Here is a 21,006-nt window from a genome sequence, read left to right as displayed (position 1 = left end):
AATCTGAGTCCCTTAATTCAGGTGTATACCTTCATGACATCCTACAACAAATAAGCTCAGTCACCTGAGTTATGTTTTCTCCCCTCTTGCTTTCTGCCTATCATAATTAACACTGTTAAAATCTTCTTCAATCATCGAGATTTTTGTGCATTGAGACTCATTTTAATGTTGGCACAGTGTACAGTCTGTAAGGCATTAAGGTATGTCTGCAAAAAAAATACCACATTGAATCACAGATGGATCTTGCAAACATTAGGATAAACAGGTCTCTTGGCATTTTGAGATTTACCTCACAGTTTATGCACCATCGCATCACCTGCATCCTAAAAGCTTGGTCTTTCAATAGCAAGTCCCATGACCTTAACTTTTTATTTTTAAATCTTTTATTTGACATAAGCAGTACTAATTCTCTCAGGGTACAACATCTTTTGAAAAGGATTTCTGCAATGCACCAAGGAAAGTGGCCAGCTGTTTTCTATAATCTCATACATAGAGGCAATGGGTAAAAACCACAACATGAGGGATTTACCACTTCCTTGTAGCGAAGGTCATTGACACAGAATTGAGTAACCCTCCACCCCTAACTGTCTACTCCAACTTTCTCTGCAACTGTTTAAAATTAAAGGCCATGTTAATTTCTCTTGTCATTTAGAGGATCTGTGCCTAAGGGCACAAGAATAGAAAATTGGCCACTCACGGTCATCTCCAAAACTCAGTGATTTCAATTTTGCAATGTTTAAAAACAAACTCTTTATACATGAAATGAAAAGCCATAGAGTTTGAACCAGTTCTCACCGGGAGAACAGGTAATCTTGGCAGAGATGCAGGGTTTGAATGAGATATTCTTCCAGAAAATTAATCAGAACAGAATACACTGAGTTTTCTTAGCTTTTATGTTTTTTAAAGATGTGGCCACATATTCGCTTTGCAAATCTTCCCTGCTCAGTTTCATTTTGAGCAAGGAATCAAACTGAGTTTTTCCTCCTTGAACCAAAGAGAAGTAAATACATTGCTCAAGAGAGAAGAAAACTCATTTTTAATAGAAAAAGAAATAAGAATAGTATGAATGCAAATTAACTCTACACTTCTGACAGTCCCTATGACTCAACCCTAAATTGTATTTTTTCTTAATATTTTAATAAAAAGTTGTTAACTTCACCCACGCAGAGTAACTTTCCGTTGCATCATGTATTTAGCAGCTGGGTGGTTATAGAGTTATATTCATGTACTAGAACAGATTAAAAATACTTTAAAAAATAAGTAACTCAATATTCAAAGCATATAAAAATGCTAACAAGCATTGATTTGTTATGAATGAAATGAAAGAAAGAAATGGTGATTGGATATTCATTTTTTTATACTAAGATCTATGGATAATGTTCAAAGATCTATGGAAAACATTTACTATATACAAAGTACAGTGCAGAATTCTGCACAAACTATCTTGTAGTTTTGCATGTTCAAGCTTGCATTTGCCACTTTGCAATCACTTGAAAGAAACATGCATCTTCTCCTTACAGCATCTACGTAATGAATGATATGATTCATTTACTACTTCTTGGACATTTCACAATCTCATCTCAGGGATGAGTAGGAAAACTTTCCATTGGCAGCTCTTCTTCCTACATTGAAAATAGCCAGCTATCAACAGAATATATTTTTTCCTGTGATATAATTTGAGCACCTTGAGTTTTAAGTAAATGAGAACTATCGCTTCACACAAATTTTGTATTTTCGGGGGAAAAGTGGAAGAGTTGCTGGAAGATAATTTGGCATTATCACAATGACAAAGGAGCAGTCCTTTACCTTAAAGAAGTACAGACTCAATGAACTACTATTTTAAACTTAAATGTGCAGAAATAGAAAACATTTAATAAAAGTAATGTGTTTGCTGGATGTTCTGTAACACAATACATATTGGGTAGAGATGCAAAGTTAAGCATGCAGAATAAGACTTATGTATGTATTAGTTTGCGGCTGTACCACAAATCCTTTTTTTCTTACTCAGTATTCCATTCTCATCATCTACTTCTAGTGCCCCGAATGCTAATTATTTTTCCAAGGAGGGGAAAAGTATAGACTAATTTAGATTAAAAGAATCAGTCAGAGGGAGGGTAAGATTCAAAGAAATTAGCCTTTTTTTATTTCATTTCAGTCTTTTAGGGCATAATAGAAGGTAAAGTTTTAGCATATTGGAATTGGTTTCAGGGCAACAGAAATTGTCACGTGGCAGACAGAGTAATCAATTATCTGGGGCTGTCCCATTATCTAGCCGTATTCTTACTTCACGTTACTTCATGCAGTATTCCTCCCTGCCAGACAGAAGTTGACCTGGAAAGCCTGCAAGATACTGATGAACAAATATTGTTGGGCTAAGCAGTTTCAAATGAGTTAGCTCATTCTACATTTATGTTCTATACATGCAGCTCGATAGAATCAGAGTGAATTGCCTTATTTTACAGACAAAGAAATCAAACGTCAGCCTGGTTAAGTCGTGTGTAAGCTATAGAGCTAAGATTTGAGTCCAGAAATGCCTGCAAACAAAAAACCATGCTCTTTCCTTTACAGTATCTTTCTCCAGGTAATCAAGGGAAAGTATTGGGGGAAAGGAGCCACACACAGGTGGGCATGTGGCAGTGTGGGGGCATTCATCATTTGAACGAAAGAAAAAGAAGGTAGGCTTGATGGTCGAGTGAGGCTTGGCATAGTACAGTCACTTATAAAAATGTTTTCAAAGTTCTTTGTCCATATTTTAATAAAAAGTCAAAAGTATGTTTTTGAGATAAGTGTCTGTTATAGAACTAAGAAGACTGAAAGAAGAAAAAGTGCTCTGTGAATTGACATGAGGAAAGGCAGTTCTCTTATTGATTCTTCACTCTTGGGAATCTCAATAGCTATCAGATGGAACTGGATGATTGCCAACAAATAAACATTTTCCCCCATCCACGGCTATTAAACGGCCCAAAGCCTCCAAATACAGATTAGTCTGAAATGCACTTCTTGTTCCTCCTGGAGGTGGTTAAAAAATGAGCTTTAGTGATAAGACTTCTTTTTCTCTCTTTGCTTCAGGCTACTAAACAATGCCCAGAATGAAGTTTATTTTAAAAGCTGGTATCAGAAGTTGCTGGCTGCTCTCCAATTCTGTGCAGGAAAAGCCTTGAGTGATGAGTTTTCCAAGGAGAAGAAACTTATCAAAATTCTGGGAGATATTGGACAAAAAGTCAAGTCTGCCAGTGACCACCAAAGACAGGTTTGTTAAAATTAATCTTCAGGTAGTGAAGCTTTTCTTTCTTTTTTTTTAACTTTTGTTTAAATTAATTTTTAATTTTATTCCTTAGAAAGCAAATTCCTTGACTATTTAGTCACTTTTTTCCCCCTTCATCTACTATCTGCAAGTTAATGATCCGTCTATCACTAAGACATGGATGTTTTGATCTAAATAGCCATGTAGCACACAGGAAGAACCGAACAAGAAGAAACCAATTAAAGGCAGTTTGACTGAAAAGGCGTGATGGAGTAAGTCTCTGAAAATGGGGGCACAACTCAGACTCACAGGAGAAGAACACACCCTGTCCAAGGCACAAAATCTAGGTCTAGATTTTCCTAAATTTCCCTAATCAAAGTCACATTTTCAAAGACTTTTTCCCCCACAACAAATAGAATGAGTTAAATGAAAGAAATAAATGGTGATGTGGATATTAACATTTTTTATACTAAGATCTATGGATAATGTTCAAAATATTGTTCTTCCTTCTCACTGATTATAATAAATAGACCTAACTATTCTTTTTCTTGATCTAATGGAAGAACTTTTGCTCTTTTTAATTCTCTGCCATCACCAGCTCTCTCTACGGGACTAGACCATTAAGTAGATTCTCTTAGGTTCCCCATTCTAGCAGGAGAGAGACAGTGGGCATTCATTGTATTAAGACAATTATTCTATAACAATTGTGTACCTCTATAGACCAGGAGTCAAGGATAGAAAGATGACTAAACCATGAATTTTTCATCTTCAAGGTAGCTCATTTTCTTTCCAGTCATGGTGTAAAATGAACAAGAATTTCTAACAAAACAATATTAAAAATACCAATAGGCAAAGTGTGCCAGATTTCTTTCTCAGCTCTGGATTTTCTGTGATAGATGTTACTTCATTTAATAGAGATGCCAGAAGCTAGGCTATGTCACCAAACTAAGAATGAATGGAAAATAAAAATAAGTATACATTTTATTTTTAAATGGAAGATATATAAACTCCGGATGGATCCTTAAGGCATATAACATGGTGGACGATACAAAAAATATTCTAAAATTTCTCCATATTACTTCAAGCTCATTCATTATTTTTTTCTTTTTTTCTTGAGACAGTCTCACTCCTGTTACCCAGGCTATAGTGCCATGGTGTCAGCCTAGTTCACAGCAAACTCAAACTCCTAGGTTCAAGGAATCTTCCTACCTCAGTCTTCTGAGTAGCTGGGATTATAGGCACCTAGCTATTAAATATTTTTTTCTGTTTTTAGTAGAAACAGGGGTCTCAGTCTTGCGCAGCCTGGTCTGAACTCCTAAATTCAAGCTATCCTCCCGCCTTGGCTTCCCACAGTGCTAGGATTACAGGTGTAAGCCACCACACCTGGCTCCATTCATTACTTTCTAATAGTAGACAAAAAAGTTAATAGCAAGTAAAATAAATTGATTTAAAATTTACAGAGGTTCTGTATTTATCTCTTATGTTTCAAAATCTTTTATATATTTAAGAGGCACACTGTGGTTAAATTGATTTTTGTGCCTTCTTTTTTTTTTAATAATTTGCATCAAGTTCCAGAGTGATATTAACTTTTTTCACTAAAGTACATATACTTGTCTTGTCTGGACTGGACACTTTTGTGGTAACACTTCTTCACATTAAAAAAGGTTGATAAAAGGTTAGAGGTAGGAGAGGCAGTCATAATTTCTCACAATTAAAAAAATAATGATAGAGGCTGGATGCAGTGGCTCACACCTGTAATCTTAGCACTCTGGGAGGCTGAGGCGGGTGGATTGCTTGAGCTCACAAGTTAAAGACCAGCCTGAGCAAGAGTGAGACCCTCATCTCTACTAAAAAATAGAAAAACTGAGGCAAGAGGATCACTTGAGCCCAGGAGTTGGAGGTTGCTATGAGCTATGATGATGCCATGGCACTCTATTTGGGGCGACAGCTTGAGACTCTGTCTCAAAAAAAGTGATAATATCTCACAATTTACATTACAGACAGCTATTTTCTTCCTGCTTAAAAAAAGAACTTATTAAACTGAACTATCCAAAATGAAGAGGTTTTAGTTAAACAAAAGAAATAAAGATCTCCCTGCTTCATGATATTCAGCAGGCAAACCCAAGTTTCAATAAGGCAAAGGAGGGCAGCCACAGGAAAAGCACTAGGATGGAATTCCACCTCACTTTGACCTTGCTCTTCTGGACTCTGGGAACCATGGATTCATTTACCAATGAGCCAGCAGTAAGAGCTAAGAAACTCTTGCGACCTAATTAAACATTACTAATATGATATCCTCATCTTCAACATCGTGCTTCCAAATCTTTCAAAATCAGGCTAAAAAGGTTTTATTATTTGGTAACTGTGATTGCTGCTGAAGTGTTTTTGTCAGAGAATGCACAATTCTAAAGGTGTTCTTTGTGGTATTCTGGCATGTGGAAGGGAGTAAATATCAGAAATATACTCAATGATATCTAGAAAACTATTTGTTCATATATATTATTGTTTCTGACAGCATTATGCAATTGCTGGTTTTTGTCATGATTGTTACTAATGTAGATGAATATTATATAACTTACATGTCACATAATATAACATATTAAAATTAATAATTGTAAGTACAGTGGTATATAATATATAAATTGTAAGTATTATATAATATAGTCATATATATAATTATATAACTATATGATTTACATTAATACTGCTAAATGTAAATCTTAAGAGTTATAAACTAAGCTTTTGGAAAATTATCAGAAAAGGATCCTATTAGTAATTACTTAAAGCTGGGTGCAGTGGCTCAAGCCTGTAATCCCAGCACTCTGGGACACCAAGGTGGATGGATTGCATGAGCTTACAAGTTCTAGACCAGGCCAAGCAAGAGCCAAACCCTATCTCTATAAGGAGCAGGCATTCTGGCAGGTGCAGATGGTCCCAGCTACTTGGGAGGCTGAGGCAAGAGGATCAGGATCTCTTGACCCAAGGAGTGTGAAGTTGCTGTGAGCTATGATGCCCTAGCACTCTACTGAGGGCAACAAAGTAAGACTGTCTTTAAAAAAAAAAATTACTTAGCTCACAGTTACGAATTGGTGGGACATAAGTCAAGTTCAACTCACTGTTTTATTTGGTTTTTGTTTTTAGTTGAATGTGAGATCCTTTCAAAGGATGCACATCCTGTTTAGTCCCCTGCTTCCCCAACACTCCCAATCATCTTTAGCCTCCTGCCTCCTCACACATGACTATATCACCTGCCTGACCTGAAGTCATCAAGCATAAAACTCCTGAATTAAAGAGTTTATTTAATCAGGAGAAGTAAATGATAACTAGAAGGAAAAGTCCAGTTCTTTATATTTTCTTACACGCTTTTTCTAATGATTTTTCACAGGAGGTGTTGAAGAAAGAGATTGACAGACTAGAAGAATTCTTCCAAGATGGAAATACTTGTCACCTTCCTCTGAACCCTGCCCTGTGTGTAAAGGGGATTGATCATGATGTAAGTCAACTTGCTCAGTGGATAAATTGAGTATGTATGTTTGTGATGTTTAGTTCGTGGTATATTTTTGAATAGCAAAAAGAATTCATAAACTGATCTTGAAATTATTATACAGAAAAAGTAATTGAACCTCATCCATGGTAAATTCTCCCTTTGATGCACTATGACCAGTTGGGATCACATTGTCCTTATCATATAGTTTTCATTTGGAAACAAACTATGTACCAGTTCAGTGGGTAAAAAAGAATTATAAAGTTACTTACCAGTGGAATGATTTCTGGACTTACTCAGAATGATTGATTTGGTGACCCCACGCAAGCTGGGTATAATTTCATGCTTTATTTAGATTATGTGCATAACCATGCCTGGTACACGAATATTAATCATTAGCTACAACTGCCTCATTTTGATTCAATTTAAAATTAATTTGATGCTGATATGTCAGTGTGTGGTACAATATATCTTGTGATTCTGCTCAGGCCTGGAAGGCCCCTCCTGGCATTGTCAGACTCACAACTTCCTAAGCCTTTCTACCTAATTTTCTGTCACATGGTCCCTCCTCACTCACTTCTCTGACTTAAAATAATTCTTTCTCCTCCTTTTCAAAAGCCCAAGAGTAGAAATATACCATAGAGAAAATGATTGATAAGCAAGTTTTAAAAATTAAGCTACCATTCATGCATAATAAGTGTTATTTAACCAAAGTTATAAGACAGTAAAAAAAACCTCAATAATTATGAGAAAAAATAGGCATTATTACATATGAATATAAAATGCTTTGCTAAAATATTGATACTATTATCTTTTTCAATTGCCTTGAAAAATCAAGACAACCTGCAAAGTTTCCTGATATGCCTTATAAACATATTCTGAAAAATAACAAAATAGTACATCAAATTCCGTAAACTAAGATATATCTATCTGAGGTTAAATCCAAATCACTGATTTTCAAAAAATGATACGACCTTTTAATCCTTAACAGAAGTCACTGACTAATACTGAACTTATATAGTAACTCAACATTTCAAAGACAGAGTTAATATCTTCAAGTAGAAAGAACAAGGATCATTGAGTCCAGGTATTGGGTTTTTATTTTTATTTTCTCGGTTTGCTATTTTTAAGACATAGAGTGATTTTTTTTTTTGCCATTAGACTACATATGAGGTTGTCGTGTGAGGCTCTGGGGGTGCATAGATGAGCCAGCTGGGCCAGGGGACAGCTGCCCAGAAGTCACCACCCTTAGGTGGCTACATCTAGGACCACAGTCCTTCCCTAGAGTCCCCTGTGGCCCACAGCTCTTTCCCTGGGGTAGCTGCCCCAAGGAGACCCTCTTCCTTCCTAGATCATTTTCTCTAATCAAAAGTGGTGTCCAGCACTAGGCTGGGCACCTACCAGTACAATAATGAACAAGACAGACAGATAGGTCCAGGCAACACTGTCTTGGGGAACATTTTAATCTGTCTTCCAGTCCTGCTGAACAACAAGATGAGAAACCATACTGTTGAAATGAGTGTGGGAAAGCCCTCTGTTCCAGTAGAACTCTGATCAATTATCAGAATATACGCTGGGGAGAAGACGGATGAGTGTAATCATGGCAAGGCCTTCAGTTAAAGTAAATGTCTTGTATGACATCAGAGCTTCCAGACTGGAAAGAATTTAAAAAGCATATAAATGTGGCTGTTTAGGAAAACCCAATCAGAACTCTTAATTTGTTGACTACAAGCAATCCATACCAGACAGAGAAAAACATTTTGAATGCAGGCAGCAAGGCATTGAGTCTGAATAAATGTCTTACTCAAAGCCAGAGACTTCATGCCAAATCCCCTATAAATGTGATAAGTATTGGAAATCTGCAATCAAAACTGACACTTCATTATACAGCGGAGAATTCACACAGGTGAGAAACTCTAGGACTATAATGAGTATAGGAAAATTGTCAGTTATAGTTCTAGGCTTATTGTACATCAGAGAACCTATTCTGGGGAAAAACTTTTTTTTATTAATTTTATTTATTTATTCTTTTTTGTTGTTGTTGTTGAGACAAAGTTTCACTCAGGTGCCCTGGGAAGAGTACTGTGGCATCATAGCTCACAGCAACCTCAAACTCCAGGACTCAAGCAATCCTCTTGTCTCAGCCTCCCCAGTACCTAGGACTACAGATGCCCACCATAATGTCCAGTTAGTTTTTTTTTTTATTTTTTAGCAGAAACAGAGTCTCATTTTGCTCAGGCTGATCTTGAACCACTGAGCTCAGGCCATCTGCCCACATCAGACTCCCAGAGTGTTAGGATTATAGGCATGAGCCACCGCACTGGGCTGGGAGAAACCTTATAAATGAAACAATTGTGGGAAAGTCATCGCATGGTTGTAAGTTATCACAGTACACACCTTATAATGCACCAGAGAGTTGACACTGGAGAGAAGCCCCAGGAATGGAGGTAGTTTGGGAAAGCTTTCTATTAGTGATCTATCACCATCAGTCAGCGTCACTGGGCAGAAGCACTCAGGATTGGTCAACCCATTTCTTTTTTGTTTTTTATTGTTTTGGATTCATTGAGGGTACAAAAAATTGGGTTACACTGATTTCATTTGTTAGGTAAAGTCCCTCTTCTAATTTTATCCTGCCCCCAATAAGTATGCAGTTCACCATGATCCTCCATCCCCCTCCTTCCTGTCCTCTCCCTACTTGCTCATTCCTCTACCCCTCACCTTGTAGTAGATTATCTACTGCCTTCATACTAGAATTGAGTACATTGGATTCTTACTTCTTCTCCATTCTTGTGTTGCTTTACTAGGAAGAATGTGTTACAGCTCAGTCCAGGCTAATACGAAAGATATAAAGTCTCCATCTTTTTAATGGCTTTATAGTATTCCATAGTATACATATACCACAGCTTGTGAATCCATTGTTGGGTTGGTGGGCATTTAAGTTGTTTCCACATTTTGGCGATTGTAACTTGAGCTGCAGTAAACAGACTAGTGCAAATGTCCTTATGATAAAATGATTTCTTTTCTTCTGGGTAAATGCCTAGTAATGGGATTGCAGGATCAAATGGGAGGTCTAATTTGAGTTCTTTGAGGATCAACCCATTTCTTAAAGCATGATGCTTGAAGTCAGAGAACACAGGTCTTAGGTGAGGATTAATCTTTCTGTATAAGAACAAGTCCCAACCATATCCCAACCACTGATCACAATGATCATTCTTTATTTCCCATTTGAGTCACTAAGGGATGGGCCAGATGGGATAGCCATGATAATTTAACACAATTTTCTCCACTACTGGGAGAATGAGGACCAGATATTTCATTTGCTTATAGGTTTCTTTTTAAACTACAGAATTTTTAGATTTATGTAACTAACGTGTGCTTTCTCAAGGACAGAGGTCAAAATCTTCCTTTCAGTATTAAAGTTTATCATCTTTTCTCCTTCCAGCTTTTCTATCTCACCAATTACATAAAATCATTCTCCAAGCCTCTGATTAATTCTCCCTCTCTCTAGGCTAAGGCCATCCCTCTCTACTTTATAACTCTACTCTCATGCAGTCTCTAATTGTTTGCCTTTCCCTACCTAGGAAATACTTTTCTCTGCCTATTCACCAATCTATGTTTTTCCTCATCTTTAAGATCCCAGTGCATCTTTGAAATATTTTGTTCTTCAAATGTGTCTTTATTCTACAGTGACAGATGTTTGTGAATAATTTTTAACTTAATGTCTACGTATATACTTTCAATCAACTTTTTGAGAGTATATATGGCGTTTCTTTTTGTTAGCATACAGATAACCATTTGCGCAGCCTTGTTGCACATATGATACTTTTGGTATGACTCAGAAATAGACTTCTTGTGAAAACCAAGTTATGAAATGATAAAAGTAGAATATTGTTAGGTGGTAAAGTTCAGAGGCGAAGCCTTGACTTCACTCTCCCTAAACTTAGGATGTCTCAAAGAAACCCCCAGAATTTGAAAATTAATGACCTACACTCAGCATTTCTTGCCTAATACAGAGTTTGCTAATTCTACACTATGATGGAAAGTTGTATGATCCCTGATTAATTGATTCTTTTAGCAAAATTTGATTGATTAACAAGCAACCTCAGCTATAAAACTATAAAACTCCATTTGATTGAGTAACCAACACTTTGTATGTAGTCAGGGATTTAGGGATAGGTCAGTTAAGAAACGGGTCCTTTCCTCTGAGCTTCAGCTGATTCCAGACTTGTCAGAGATAACAGCACTCAAACTGATCCATCCTCACGCATCGATGTCATATTCACCAGCCTGATAAATTGAAAGCCGCAAGTCCTTTTCTTTTCTTTGCCTTTGATTTCACTCTTCACTGTCAACATGAACTCTTTAACAGCCTAAAAGCATACGACCTTTCAATACTTGATATAAGAAAAAAGAAACTAAGCAACAAGGAAAGCAGAGTGGAAAGTAGTTAGTATCCCAAAGCCGAAGGTAGAAATGCAAAGTGTAATCCAGAGAAATGAGAAGATCAAAGTTATATGCTGTACTGTTATGTATGAAGACAAGAGGTGCATTACCCAAAAGAGAAAGAAAAATAGGTTAATTTTTCAAAGCTCATTAGTATCAGGCACTGTGAAAACTATTTTATATCCATTAGCTAATATATCTATTATAAAAAATGAATGAAGTAAAGCTGTCACCCCCACTTTACAGTAGGAGACAGACCTGTGCTATAACTTGTCCATGGTCTCATAGCTTTGACAGTACACTGCCCAGATTTGAACTTAAGTACTTACTCTCAAAGTGCACACATGCTACAAGGCAGAAATAATTGAAAGGAAATAACAATTTTTAAATAGCTATTATTTTAATTTGTAACTATTAAAAGCTGTTATTTTAACTTTTATCTATTAAAAGCAATTATCTTAACTTTTATCTATTAATCAACGAGCATGAACGCAATACCCACACACTGCTTAATTTATTTAAACCTTGAACATATCACTATCATTCAGTGAGGGGATAAAAAGGGATTGAAGATTTACAATCTGCCAAAAAGCTGGCTTCTCAGTTTCAAAGTAAAGGCTTTGGTTGACAGAACAAATTTTCTCTTAAATAAATATGCTTCTTTGTTCCAAAGAGTAAAAATTATTCATATGTGTTATGTTTGCTTAGAAAGCAGGTTCTGCAAGGGGCTATGATTTCAGAAAAGGTCCTTTCTGCTGTACTGGGCTCACTCTTTTCTCGTTCTCTAGGCATGCTCGTATTTTACATCTAATGCTTTGCCATTGAAGATCACGTTCATCAATGCTAATCCAGTGGGCAGAAACATCAGCATTATTTTTAAGGTACAAGTAGCCCTTCTAAAACACCAAATTGAGTCTATAGACAGAACTATTGATTTATTATGCACAAAAAGAAATTATCGTTTTCCTTTGGCAACAGCACAGAGATTTTCCAGTTATTTCGGATTCTGCCTCTGTGCAGAATTCATGTGCATGCCAAATTATGATTGGCAATAAATCAAACATTTCTGGCCCAGATCCAAGGAACCATCAGTGCAAAACTTAAGAGAATATGTTTCGTAAATATGTATATGTATAAGTATATGTATATGTATAAGTATACGATCACTTTTAAATAGAAAGTAGAAAGTGTGGTGAGGCCCCTAGAAGGAGAGTTTCTTTTTGGTTTGGATACTGAATTAGGATAAAATTAACTGAAACGCAAGGGATGTCAGTTAATGTAACATCAAATTCTTACCTACAAGCACTTACAAGATTTAGTAATTTGTGTTATTTTCTTCTTTTAAGTAAAAAGTATGAGCCATATCAGTGTTCATCATGAATCCCATGAGAAAAAATAGAGTCAAAGGTAATACAGGGTTAGAGAGAGCTAGGAAAGAAAGACCAAAGAGAAAGCCATCAGTAAAAAGTAAGAATTTCCCAATTATTCAGTTATTAATAATTTAACCAGTTCTCTAGCCCACACAACAAGGTCTAAGAGTAAATTTTTGGTGGGTTCCACCTTTTGGGGAGATGATTACCATGCCCGTAATTTGCCTGTGTAACCTGAAGAATTATTAGTCCCATGACACAAAATCTGATCTTGGCAGAACTTTCTGTGCATAATTGCATTTCCAAAATGAACTGCTTGTTTAGTTAAAATCATACAATTAACTTTCTCTTTGGATACATTCCATTTCCTTCACCTATACTAGAAAATTATTCCTTTGCCATTTCTTATTATTATTAAAAATGGTTTTCTCTGGGAAAAAAAAAAAAAAAAACTTCAACTGCCTTCCTGAGATACCACTGATTTAAAGCCTGATGACGGATACGTACACTATTTATGCTCATGGTCAAGAAGTTAGTTCTTGGTAGTCTAACTGCACATCAGTGCACAAATTTATGACATACCAAATAAGGTTCCACTTAGCAGGAGGGTGAGTTTGAAATTTGGATAAACATTCACCTAGCCTCCCTTCACCAGACTCTGAATTTAAGAAATTGCACACGGATAATAAAGTAAAAATGATCATCAGGGAACAACAAATATGCCAAGCAGAGCTGCTAATTTGATGATGGCAGCATCTGTAATCATTTAAAGGAAAGTTATCATTTTTATTTTCTTTTCTATCAAAAACACCAGGTAATTTTCGTGCTAATCAAACAATTGAAACCACTCTAAGTCAGGCTAGAAATGTATCCAAGAAAAAAAAATAACATGTACTGTATTTGAATGTTTTTGATGGAATTCAAGGAGAAACTCATAGTCTATAATTTTGTTTTTAATAGGCCGGAGATGATCTTCGACAGGATATGCTTGTTCTGCAGATTATTCAAGTGATGGACAACATTTGGCTGCAGGAGGGCCTGGACATGCAAATGATCATTTATAGATGTCTCTCCACAGGAAAAGACCAAGGTCAGTAGAGATTAGAAAGTGGAGTGGCTTCCATCATTTATCTCACACATCCACTGGCCCTTTGCCACAGAACTTTCACTTTGGATTACAAATTGGAGAATCCAAAGAGCTATAAACATCTGTAATTTTCAGAAATAATTATTTTCAAAAATGATAAGCCAACCTAATTTGTCTAAAACATTATATATTTGTAGGTATTAAGGAGGACTTTCACCATCAAAATGTTAACTGTAATATTTTTAGTGTATCTTAAGAGTTAGTCACATGAGTCACTTAGTCATTTTTTCTCATTTTCTAAGCTAATAATAGAAAATCCTACTCACTAAAAAGAAAAAATACAGTAGCTGCCTATTAACACGAAATTTATACATTTTCAAGTGCTTCAGGGAATTCTGAAAATTCTACACACATTATAAATCTCCATTTAACTTCTGCAAGACTTTTGGGTTAGTATAATATCAACAGACAAAGAGGGCCACACATGGCAGTGTTGAACATACGTCAGGATTTCTTTTATTTTATAAAAGCCAAGCCATTAATAGGGATATATAATTACACTTAGACCCATTTTCAATTAAAACAATATTGATAGTCCCCCAAATTATTACTAAAACAGACATCAAAGTTGCACTTAATTACAATAATGCTAAATTAAAAGAACAAGTCCTAAAAAATATTTTAAAGTCTTGTCCATGTCTGTTCATTAGCCCTTAGAATTTTATTGTGTTAATTGGTGTGAATGATAGCAGACACGTGTACAGTAACAAAGGGATGAAATCATACAATTTGAAAAGAGACGAAATCATACAATTTGAAAAGAGACCTACACCACGTGTTCAATTTTTCTGTTTTTAATTCAAACAGAGTTCAGTTTGAACCTATCATCACAAAGGAACTGAGTTCCTGAGGTCCCACCGGCAGGCTCAATCCTCCAGCCAATTGTGACTTCTGATTTCAGATGCTCTGCATGGGAGCACCTTCCGTTAACTTAACTTGCAACTTGATGCTGCAGGACGACTCCATAACAAGTTATAGTATTTTGATTCTGATGCCAAGTATTCCAACCTGAACACTTTCTAAACCTATAGTTCCTATAAGTCTGTTACCATCTCTACCACGATATAATTATTTCTCGCATTTTACCTTCCCTTTTCTCACATAAGTGACCTAATTTTTTCATATCCTAATATGTTGAAAAGGTAAGAGTAGGGCTACATGACTCAAGCTGAACTTTTTACACTACATAGATCACCTTCTCTTCAGAAACTGAATACATCACTGACTCCATTTACTAACTTCTATCCTCATAGAGTGTAATGGAAGTTAAATCTTACAAAGTTAACAAAAATGAGTCAGCAAAAATGACTGTACTCTTGTCCCAAGTTGCAGATGTCATAAGACAAAGAAGTTATTTCTCTCTCCCAACCATCCTCTGCGGTTAGAGGTTTTCAGAGGGCATTGGACTGACAAAACACTTCAAGAAAAATAGAGATCATTAAAACAATGTCATTTTTAGAAGATTAGGTTGCATTTTTAATCAGGTTTCAAGGCTTAGTGAATACCTACTGTTCCTAAGAAATGTCACCAAGTGAGATGGAGTGTGCATACTAAAATGAGCTCAACGGAGCCGTCCTTGAGGACAGCGCGCTGCAGTCATGAAGTGTACACGGCCATATCAACATCATTGCCGATTGTCATTCTCGTGCCTACTTTGTATGTGATGTCCTAGGAGTTCTCGGAGAAACTCTCAGGGCAAATAAAAATTCTTTAGGATGTATTTTAGCACTGATCCTCTGACTTTGATCAGCATAAAAATTATTTAGGGGAATTGGAGGAGTAGATAACACCAGCCCCAACCCACATGGGGAAGGCTCAAATAACCATTATGGGGAAAAGTTGCTTTAGTATTTCTTATGTAGTCCTGTCTGAAATCCACTGCCTTCCATGATACCACCTTGAAATATTTTATCCCTAAGATCTGTACTACTTAAAGTGTGAATGGTAAACCTACAACATTGACATCACCCGGGGACTTGTTAGAAATGCAGACTCTGGGGCGGTGCCTGTGGCTCAAAAGGGTAGGGCGCTGGTCCCATATGCTGGAGGTGGCGGGTTCAAACCCAGCCCTAGCCAAAAACTGCAAAAAAAAAAAAAAAGAAAAGAAATGCAGACTCTCAGGCCCCACCCAGCCCTGTTAAATCAGAACCTCTATTTTAACAAGATCCCTGAACAATGTGCCTGTACCTTAAAATTTAAGAAATGCTGCATTAAGGAACTGTAAGAACGCACCATGCTTATTACTTAATGTGCACAGGATTATGTGAGAAGGATTGGAAAGGCGTATGGCAGACACTAGCTTAATATGTATGAAATGCGATTTATAATTTTAATAGGCAGAATTTAGCTGCCGTGATTGTTATAAATTAGGTGCAAGGTATTCTGCATAGTTCAGCAATCCAAAGCTTGTGACCAGTGACTTGGGATTTTGCAAGCGTGAACTCCCTGAAGACAAATGCAGTCTGAAATGTAACTAATCGTGTGGCAGCACCGCGTAGTCCCAGGTAGGGTGACACTGAAACACCCAGGAACCAGGCTGACCGTTATTTTCCTTTCAGAAATGTTAAAATAGAGGAGCTGGAAAAACGAAGAGGGAAATTTTCAGGATTATAAAGAAGGATCACCTGCTGACACAAAATGTAATGTTCGAGACCTGCTGTCTTGCTTAATCCACATGAGGAAACCTGGACAAGAGCCAGATAGTTTGGGGGAAGGAGAAAAAAATATTAAAAAAAATATGTTATGATATTCCCAGCACTTGTCTTAGGGGTGCTAAGAGTCTTCCAGAAGGAAGGCAGATGCTCAATGACCACAACTGGACTATCGGGTATTAAGAGAGATTAAGGCTGTAAACTAGCTCCCACTGGCCAAGTTCAGCACAGAGAAGTGTTTTGCTTGTCACCACCACGATCTGCTTATTTGTTGTGGTCTAATTAGGATGCTTTTAAGGTGAAAGTGAAATAGTCTATTTTAAAAGCTCAGCCAGCTCTCTATTCACATGTTTGTGTTACACTTGTGTCTCTAGTCCGTGCTCCTTTAGTTTGTAATTCTTGCAGTTGTTGAGATTGCAAAACTCAGAAACTCTAGATTTTAATTTTCTTTTAATGATTTAATTTACAGTACTGTACTTTACACGTTGTTTTGTGGATATTAGTCCTGAGAGAGGTTAAGTATTAGATTTAAATCCCTGTTCTATATAGAATAACAATCAGAAGGCACGAAATTATTTACATTCCAATAACCTCAGGAGTTCAATGAAAACAGCCTTGATGGATATATAGCCAGTGGACCCAAGATCCTATTTAATTTCTCTCTTTCTTTCTTTTTTTTAAAGATAGAGTCTCAACTCTATCACCCTCGGTAGAGTGCTATGGCATCACAGCTCACAGCAACCTCCAATTCCTTGGCTTAGGCCATTCTCTTGCCTCAGCCTCCCTAGTAGCTGGGACTACAGGCACCTGCCACAACACCTGGCTATTTTTGTTGTTGCATTTTAGACAGGGCCCTGTTCAAATACCACCCTTGGCATATGGGGCCAGCGCCCTACCCATTGAGACACAGGCACTGCCCCCGGTCCTATTTAATTTCAATCAATATATGTTCCTTTCAAAAAAATTGACATTATAGTTTCTTTTTAAAGTTGACTGAGAAGGAAGGAGCAGGTGGCTTTCTGCATGTTTACTTGTAAAGCTATTCTCACTCCCAGAAATGTAACATTTAACTGTGAAGCTTTCGTTAACCTGAACATCAATTTTTGTGATATGTATAAATGGCTTGTTATAGAAATTGTCTTTGGCTCGCTTAAATCACAAATATGTTTGTTATCCAAGCTTGAATGTCCTCCCTTAAACTGTAAATGAGTGTACTAGATTTATGACAAATCACCAAAACTCCACTGACAACTGTGGAGTGACCACCCAAGTTGGCTCTACCATAGGTCAAGAAAAAACATTAAGGCTGCTTCTGGTAAGACTTATCCAAACACAACAAGTAGCTTCATTACCCCCCAGGATTTAGGAAGAATTAGAAGGGGAACCATCTAGAAAAGCCTTCTTTGGAAAAGGAAGTTTTGAAAAGAAAGAGGTAATTCAAGTAGTGCTGATAAGTATTGTTACCTATGACAAGATGTATTTTCTACAGATTCCTCATCCAATAAAAAAAAAAAGGAATTGTTTCCATATTTTTTTTTTTTTTTTCAATCAACCAGGCTTGGTGCAGATGGTGCCTGATGCTGTAACCCTAGCAAAGATCCATCGCCATTCTGGACTGATAGGACCTCTGAAAGAAAATACAATCAAAAAGTGGTTCAGTCAGCACAACCACTTAAAGGCAGATTATGAAAAGGTTAGTCTTGCTGGACATCATTGTAAATGATGTACTTAGATAAGAATATGCTCCGGTTCATTAGATATTCTGATTCATGGAAAAGTAAATTAAGTACAGCTTGAGTTCTAATTCACTCCATCGTCAGCCTAGTATTAATGACCCAGTTTAAATGATATATTAACTAGATAAAAGTCTCTGTGTTTGGTTTTGCTTCTGGGTGAAACTCCTGGCGGTCAGTAAAGACTCTCTTTGCTTAGCTATCTCCCTGACAGCAAACCTCACTCTAGAAAAGATGCCTCCCCCAGACACTACACCTTCAAGTAACCTCCGCCCATGTGTGCACAATCTCCAATTTCTATAAATATCCCTTCTTCTTTTGTGATACATTTCTTCTGCTGTGCTCTATTTTTTTCATCTCTTATTCTCTTAATGGTTTGCAGAATGCAGAGTAAGTTGTTATAAATTAAATTTTAATACTCAAGTCACATTTGACTATACAAGATACTCAGTGCAACTTGTATTCATCTTTTGTTCTTGGTATATATTATTACAATTTTAAAAGTTTTTTCCTTTATTAAAAAGTGTATACATTTTTGACACCCTCTCTATAACAATTTTATAAAAATGTACGCTTTATTTAACAGCAAACATTTTTGTCTCCCAGTGTACTTTATCCTGGCATCAGGCCTGCTGTATACAATAGTGCAGGTTCTGCCCTATACCAGGGCCCTTGGCTCAGGGGATGAGTGTGGGCAGAGCCCGACCTTGTTCCATTTACCAAGCCATACACTGGTACAGCTGGCTCCACCCAGTGGCAGAGGCAGCTGCATGTTAATTTACACAAAAGTGCAATATGGGCTGACACTGGATTTGGTTGGAACTGTGCTAAGCACTGAAATTCCCTTATTCTGAGTCCTGGGCAAACTGGGATGATGGGTCACTTTAGCTAGCATGGGCCAAGAAAGGAGACCCACTCGTTCATCTATGCTATACTTCCATAGGATTGGAGTGGAGCTTTCAGAGGCCAAATAATGAAGAATTCAATTAAGTGATCTTGAAATCTGCCTTTTGGCCATTCCAAAATTTTGATTTGAGCTTTGCAGAAATTTCTGGGGTTATATATTTTTTCAAATGTTTCCATATACATTTGTTCTTCACATGAACTTGTGAAGGACATATTTTATTTATCTTCACTTTATAAGTGGAAGAAATCTGACAGGCAAATTAAAGGACTTGGCCAGGACCTTGGGCACCCTGGCATGCATTCCAGGGGAACAGCCTTCCACTCTGTCAAGGGAGCACCACCGTTCTAGGAGAAACGTAACCTTGGCCCAACCAACCACTCATAGTTATGCCACCAAGTTGGTTAAAATGATGTATATGCAGGAGATCGTTTTGGAAACAAAGAGTGTTTTTGGTAACTGAGCTCAGCTCATTAGAGAAACATAAGTTTCAGGTGACCTTATGGCAACCTGCTTGTACCTACAGAGGCCTGCACTGATATATACAATATGCCAAAACACTTTCAGACGTCAACTGGATGATCTGTTGGTAGAATAAACATAAAATATTACATATTTCTCAGTATAGATTTTTCTACGTTCCAAAGTTTAAAATATTAAAAAATTGAGGGCGGCGCCTATGGCTCAAAGGAATAGGGTAGCGACCCCATATGCTGGAAGTGGTGAGTTCAAATCCAGCCCCAGCCAAAAATTAATAAATAAAGAGTTTTAAAAATTGGTATTTCAGATTTCTCTACAGATAGGCAATATCGTGCCACATTTTTCTCTCTCCTTTTACTTTGAAAAAGAAATTCACTAAGGCATCACACCAGGAAACCTCTCTAGTAAACCATTAAAAATTAGCTCCATCTTAATGAAAAGGATATTTTTCCCAATTTCAATAAAAAGCATTCATCTATTAGGCTGAAGATCAGATTGTTTAATGTTCTTTTCTAGCATATTAAGAATCAGCCACTTAACTGTACCCATCTCTCCACTGAGACATAAAAATTGTTCTTAATTATGTAATTTTGCTTTTTGCCATTCCCTCTGACGCTAACACATTTCCTCGTTTTTGTTGTTGTTGTTTTTGTGTTGCTATTATAGGCCCTGAGGAACTTTTTCTATTCCTGTGCTGGCTGGTGTGTGGTAACATTCATCTTGGGAGTCTGTGACCGTCACAATGATAATATCATGCTGACAAAGTCAGGCCATATGTTTCATATCGACTTTGGAAAATTTTTAGGTCATGCCCAAACATTTGGAGGGATAAAAAGGTCAGTGCACAAACGTTTATTACAGTAATTAAGCAGTGTTCCAAGCAATATACAATGACTTGCTCCCATCTCTCAAACCACCCTAGGTAATATAAATGTGATTATACGTCTAACAGAATTGAAAGGAAGATTCTTTAGATAGATTTTTAATGGAACAAAATTGTGTCCTCAAATTGTTAGTACACTGAATTGGCCTCCCCCCATGGTATACTAATCTTATTTTAGTCTGAACTGTTTGAAATAATATTAGTGTTTTCTTATGAGCCTTGAATAGACAATGAGGCATGAGTTGATGGTCTCAATGCATCTGGTATATTGCTCAAAGCACATCACCACGCTGCTCTTCATATCATAAAACTAGCACACTGCCCACACTGAATTACCCTTCAAGCATTCCACACACACCTGCCATTCAAGAAAACAACAGGAAACAAAGAAGATACAAACCCTGACCTCTTTCTAGTATAGATGATAGGGAAACAAGTTAATCCAAAAAATATTGTGAGGAAATGAGAAATTCTTTTAGGAAACTAAAGCAGAGAAATAGGATAGAAAGTGACTGGAGGAGAGATACTATTTTACAAATAGGCCATCTTACAATGGCCTCTTGGAAGAGAAGATGGAGAGCTGGGTAATGAATGGCCACCTCATGGAGAACCATGGAAGAGTATCCCAGGAAGAGTGACTAACAGATGTGACAATGTGACCCAGGAC

General features: G+C 36.9%; 1 protein-coding gene across 1 annotated transcript in view; it reads left to right on the top strand.

The window, feature by feature from the left end:
- PIK3C2G (phosphatidylinositol-4-phosphate 3-kinase catalytic subunit type 2 gamma) overlaps positions 1–21,006 on the top strand; it is a 372,023-nt gene that overhangs the window by 231,403 nt on the left and 119,614 nt on the right. The window contains exons 16-21 of the mRNA XM_023508742.1: positions 3,070–3,250; positions 6,630–6,737; positions 11,960–12,052; positions 13,502–13,631; positions 17,896–18,032; positions 20,123–20,292. Of these exons, the coding sequence (XP_023364510.1) occupies positions 3,070–3,250; positions 6,630–6,737; positions 11,960–12,052; positions 13,502–13,631; positions 17,896–18,032; positions 20,123–20,292 (819 nt within the window). The remainder of the gene's footprint in view (positions 1–3,069; positions 3,251–6,629; positions 6,738–11,959; positions 12,053–13,501; positions 13,632–17,895; positions 18,033–20,122; positions 20,293–21,006) is intronic.

Source organism: Otolemur garnettii, unplaced genomic scaffold, assembly GCF_000181295.1.
Source record: "Otolemur garnettii isolate 467f Iridium unplaced genomic scaffold, OtoGar3 scaffold00271, whole genome shotgun sequence".
NCBI classification, from domain to species: domain Eukaryota; kingdom Metazoa; phylum Chordata; class Mammalia; order Primates; family Galagidae; genus Otolemur; species Otolemur garnettii.
Note: the sequence above shows the minus strand (reverse complement) of the source record. Positions and strands in the feature narration are given on the sequence as shown.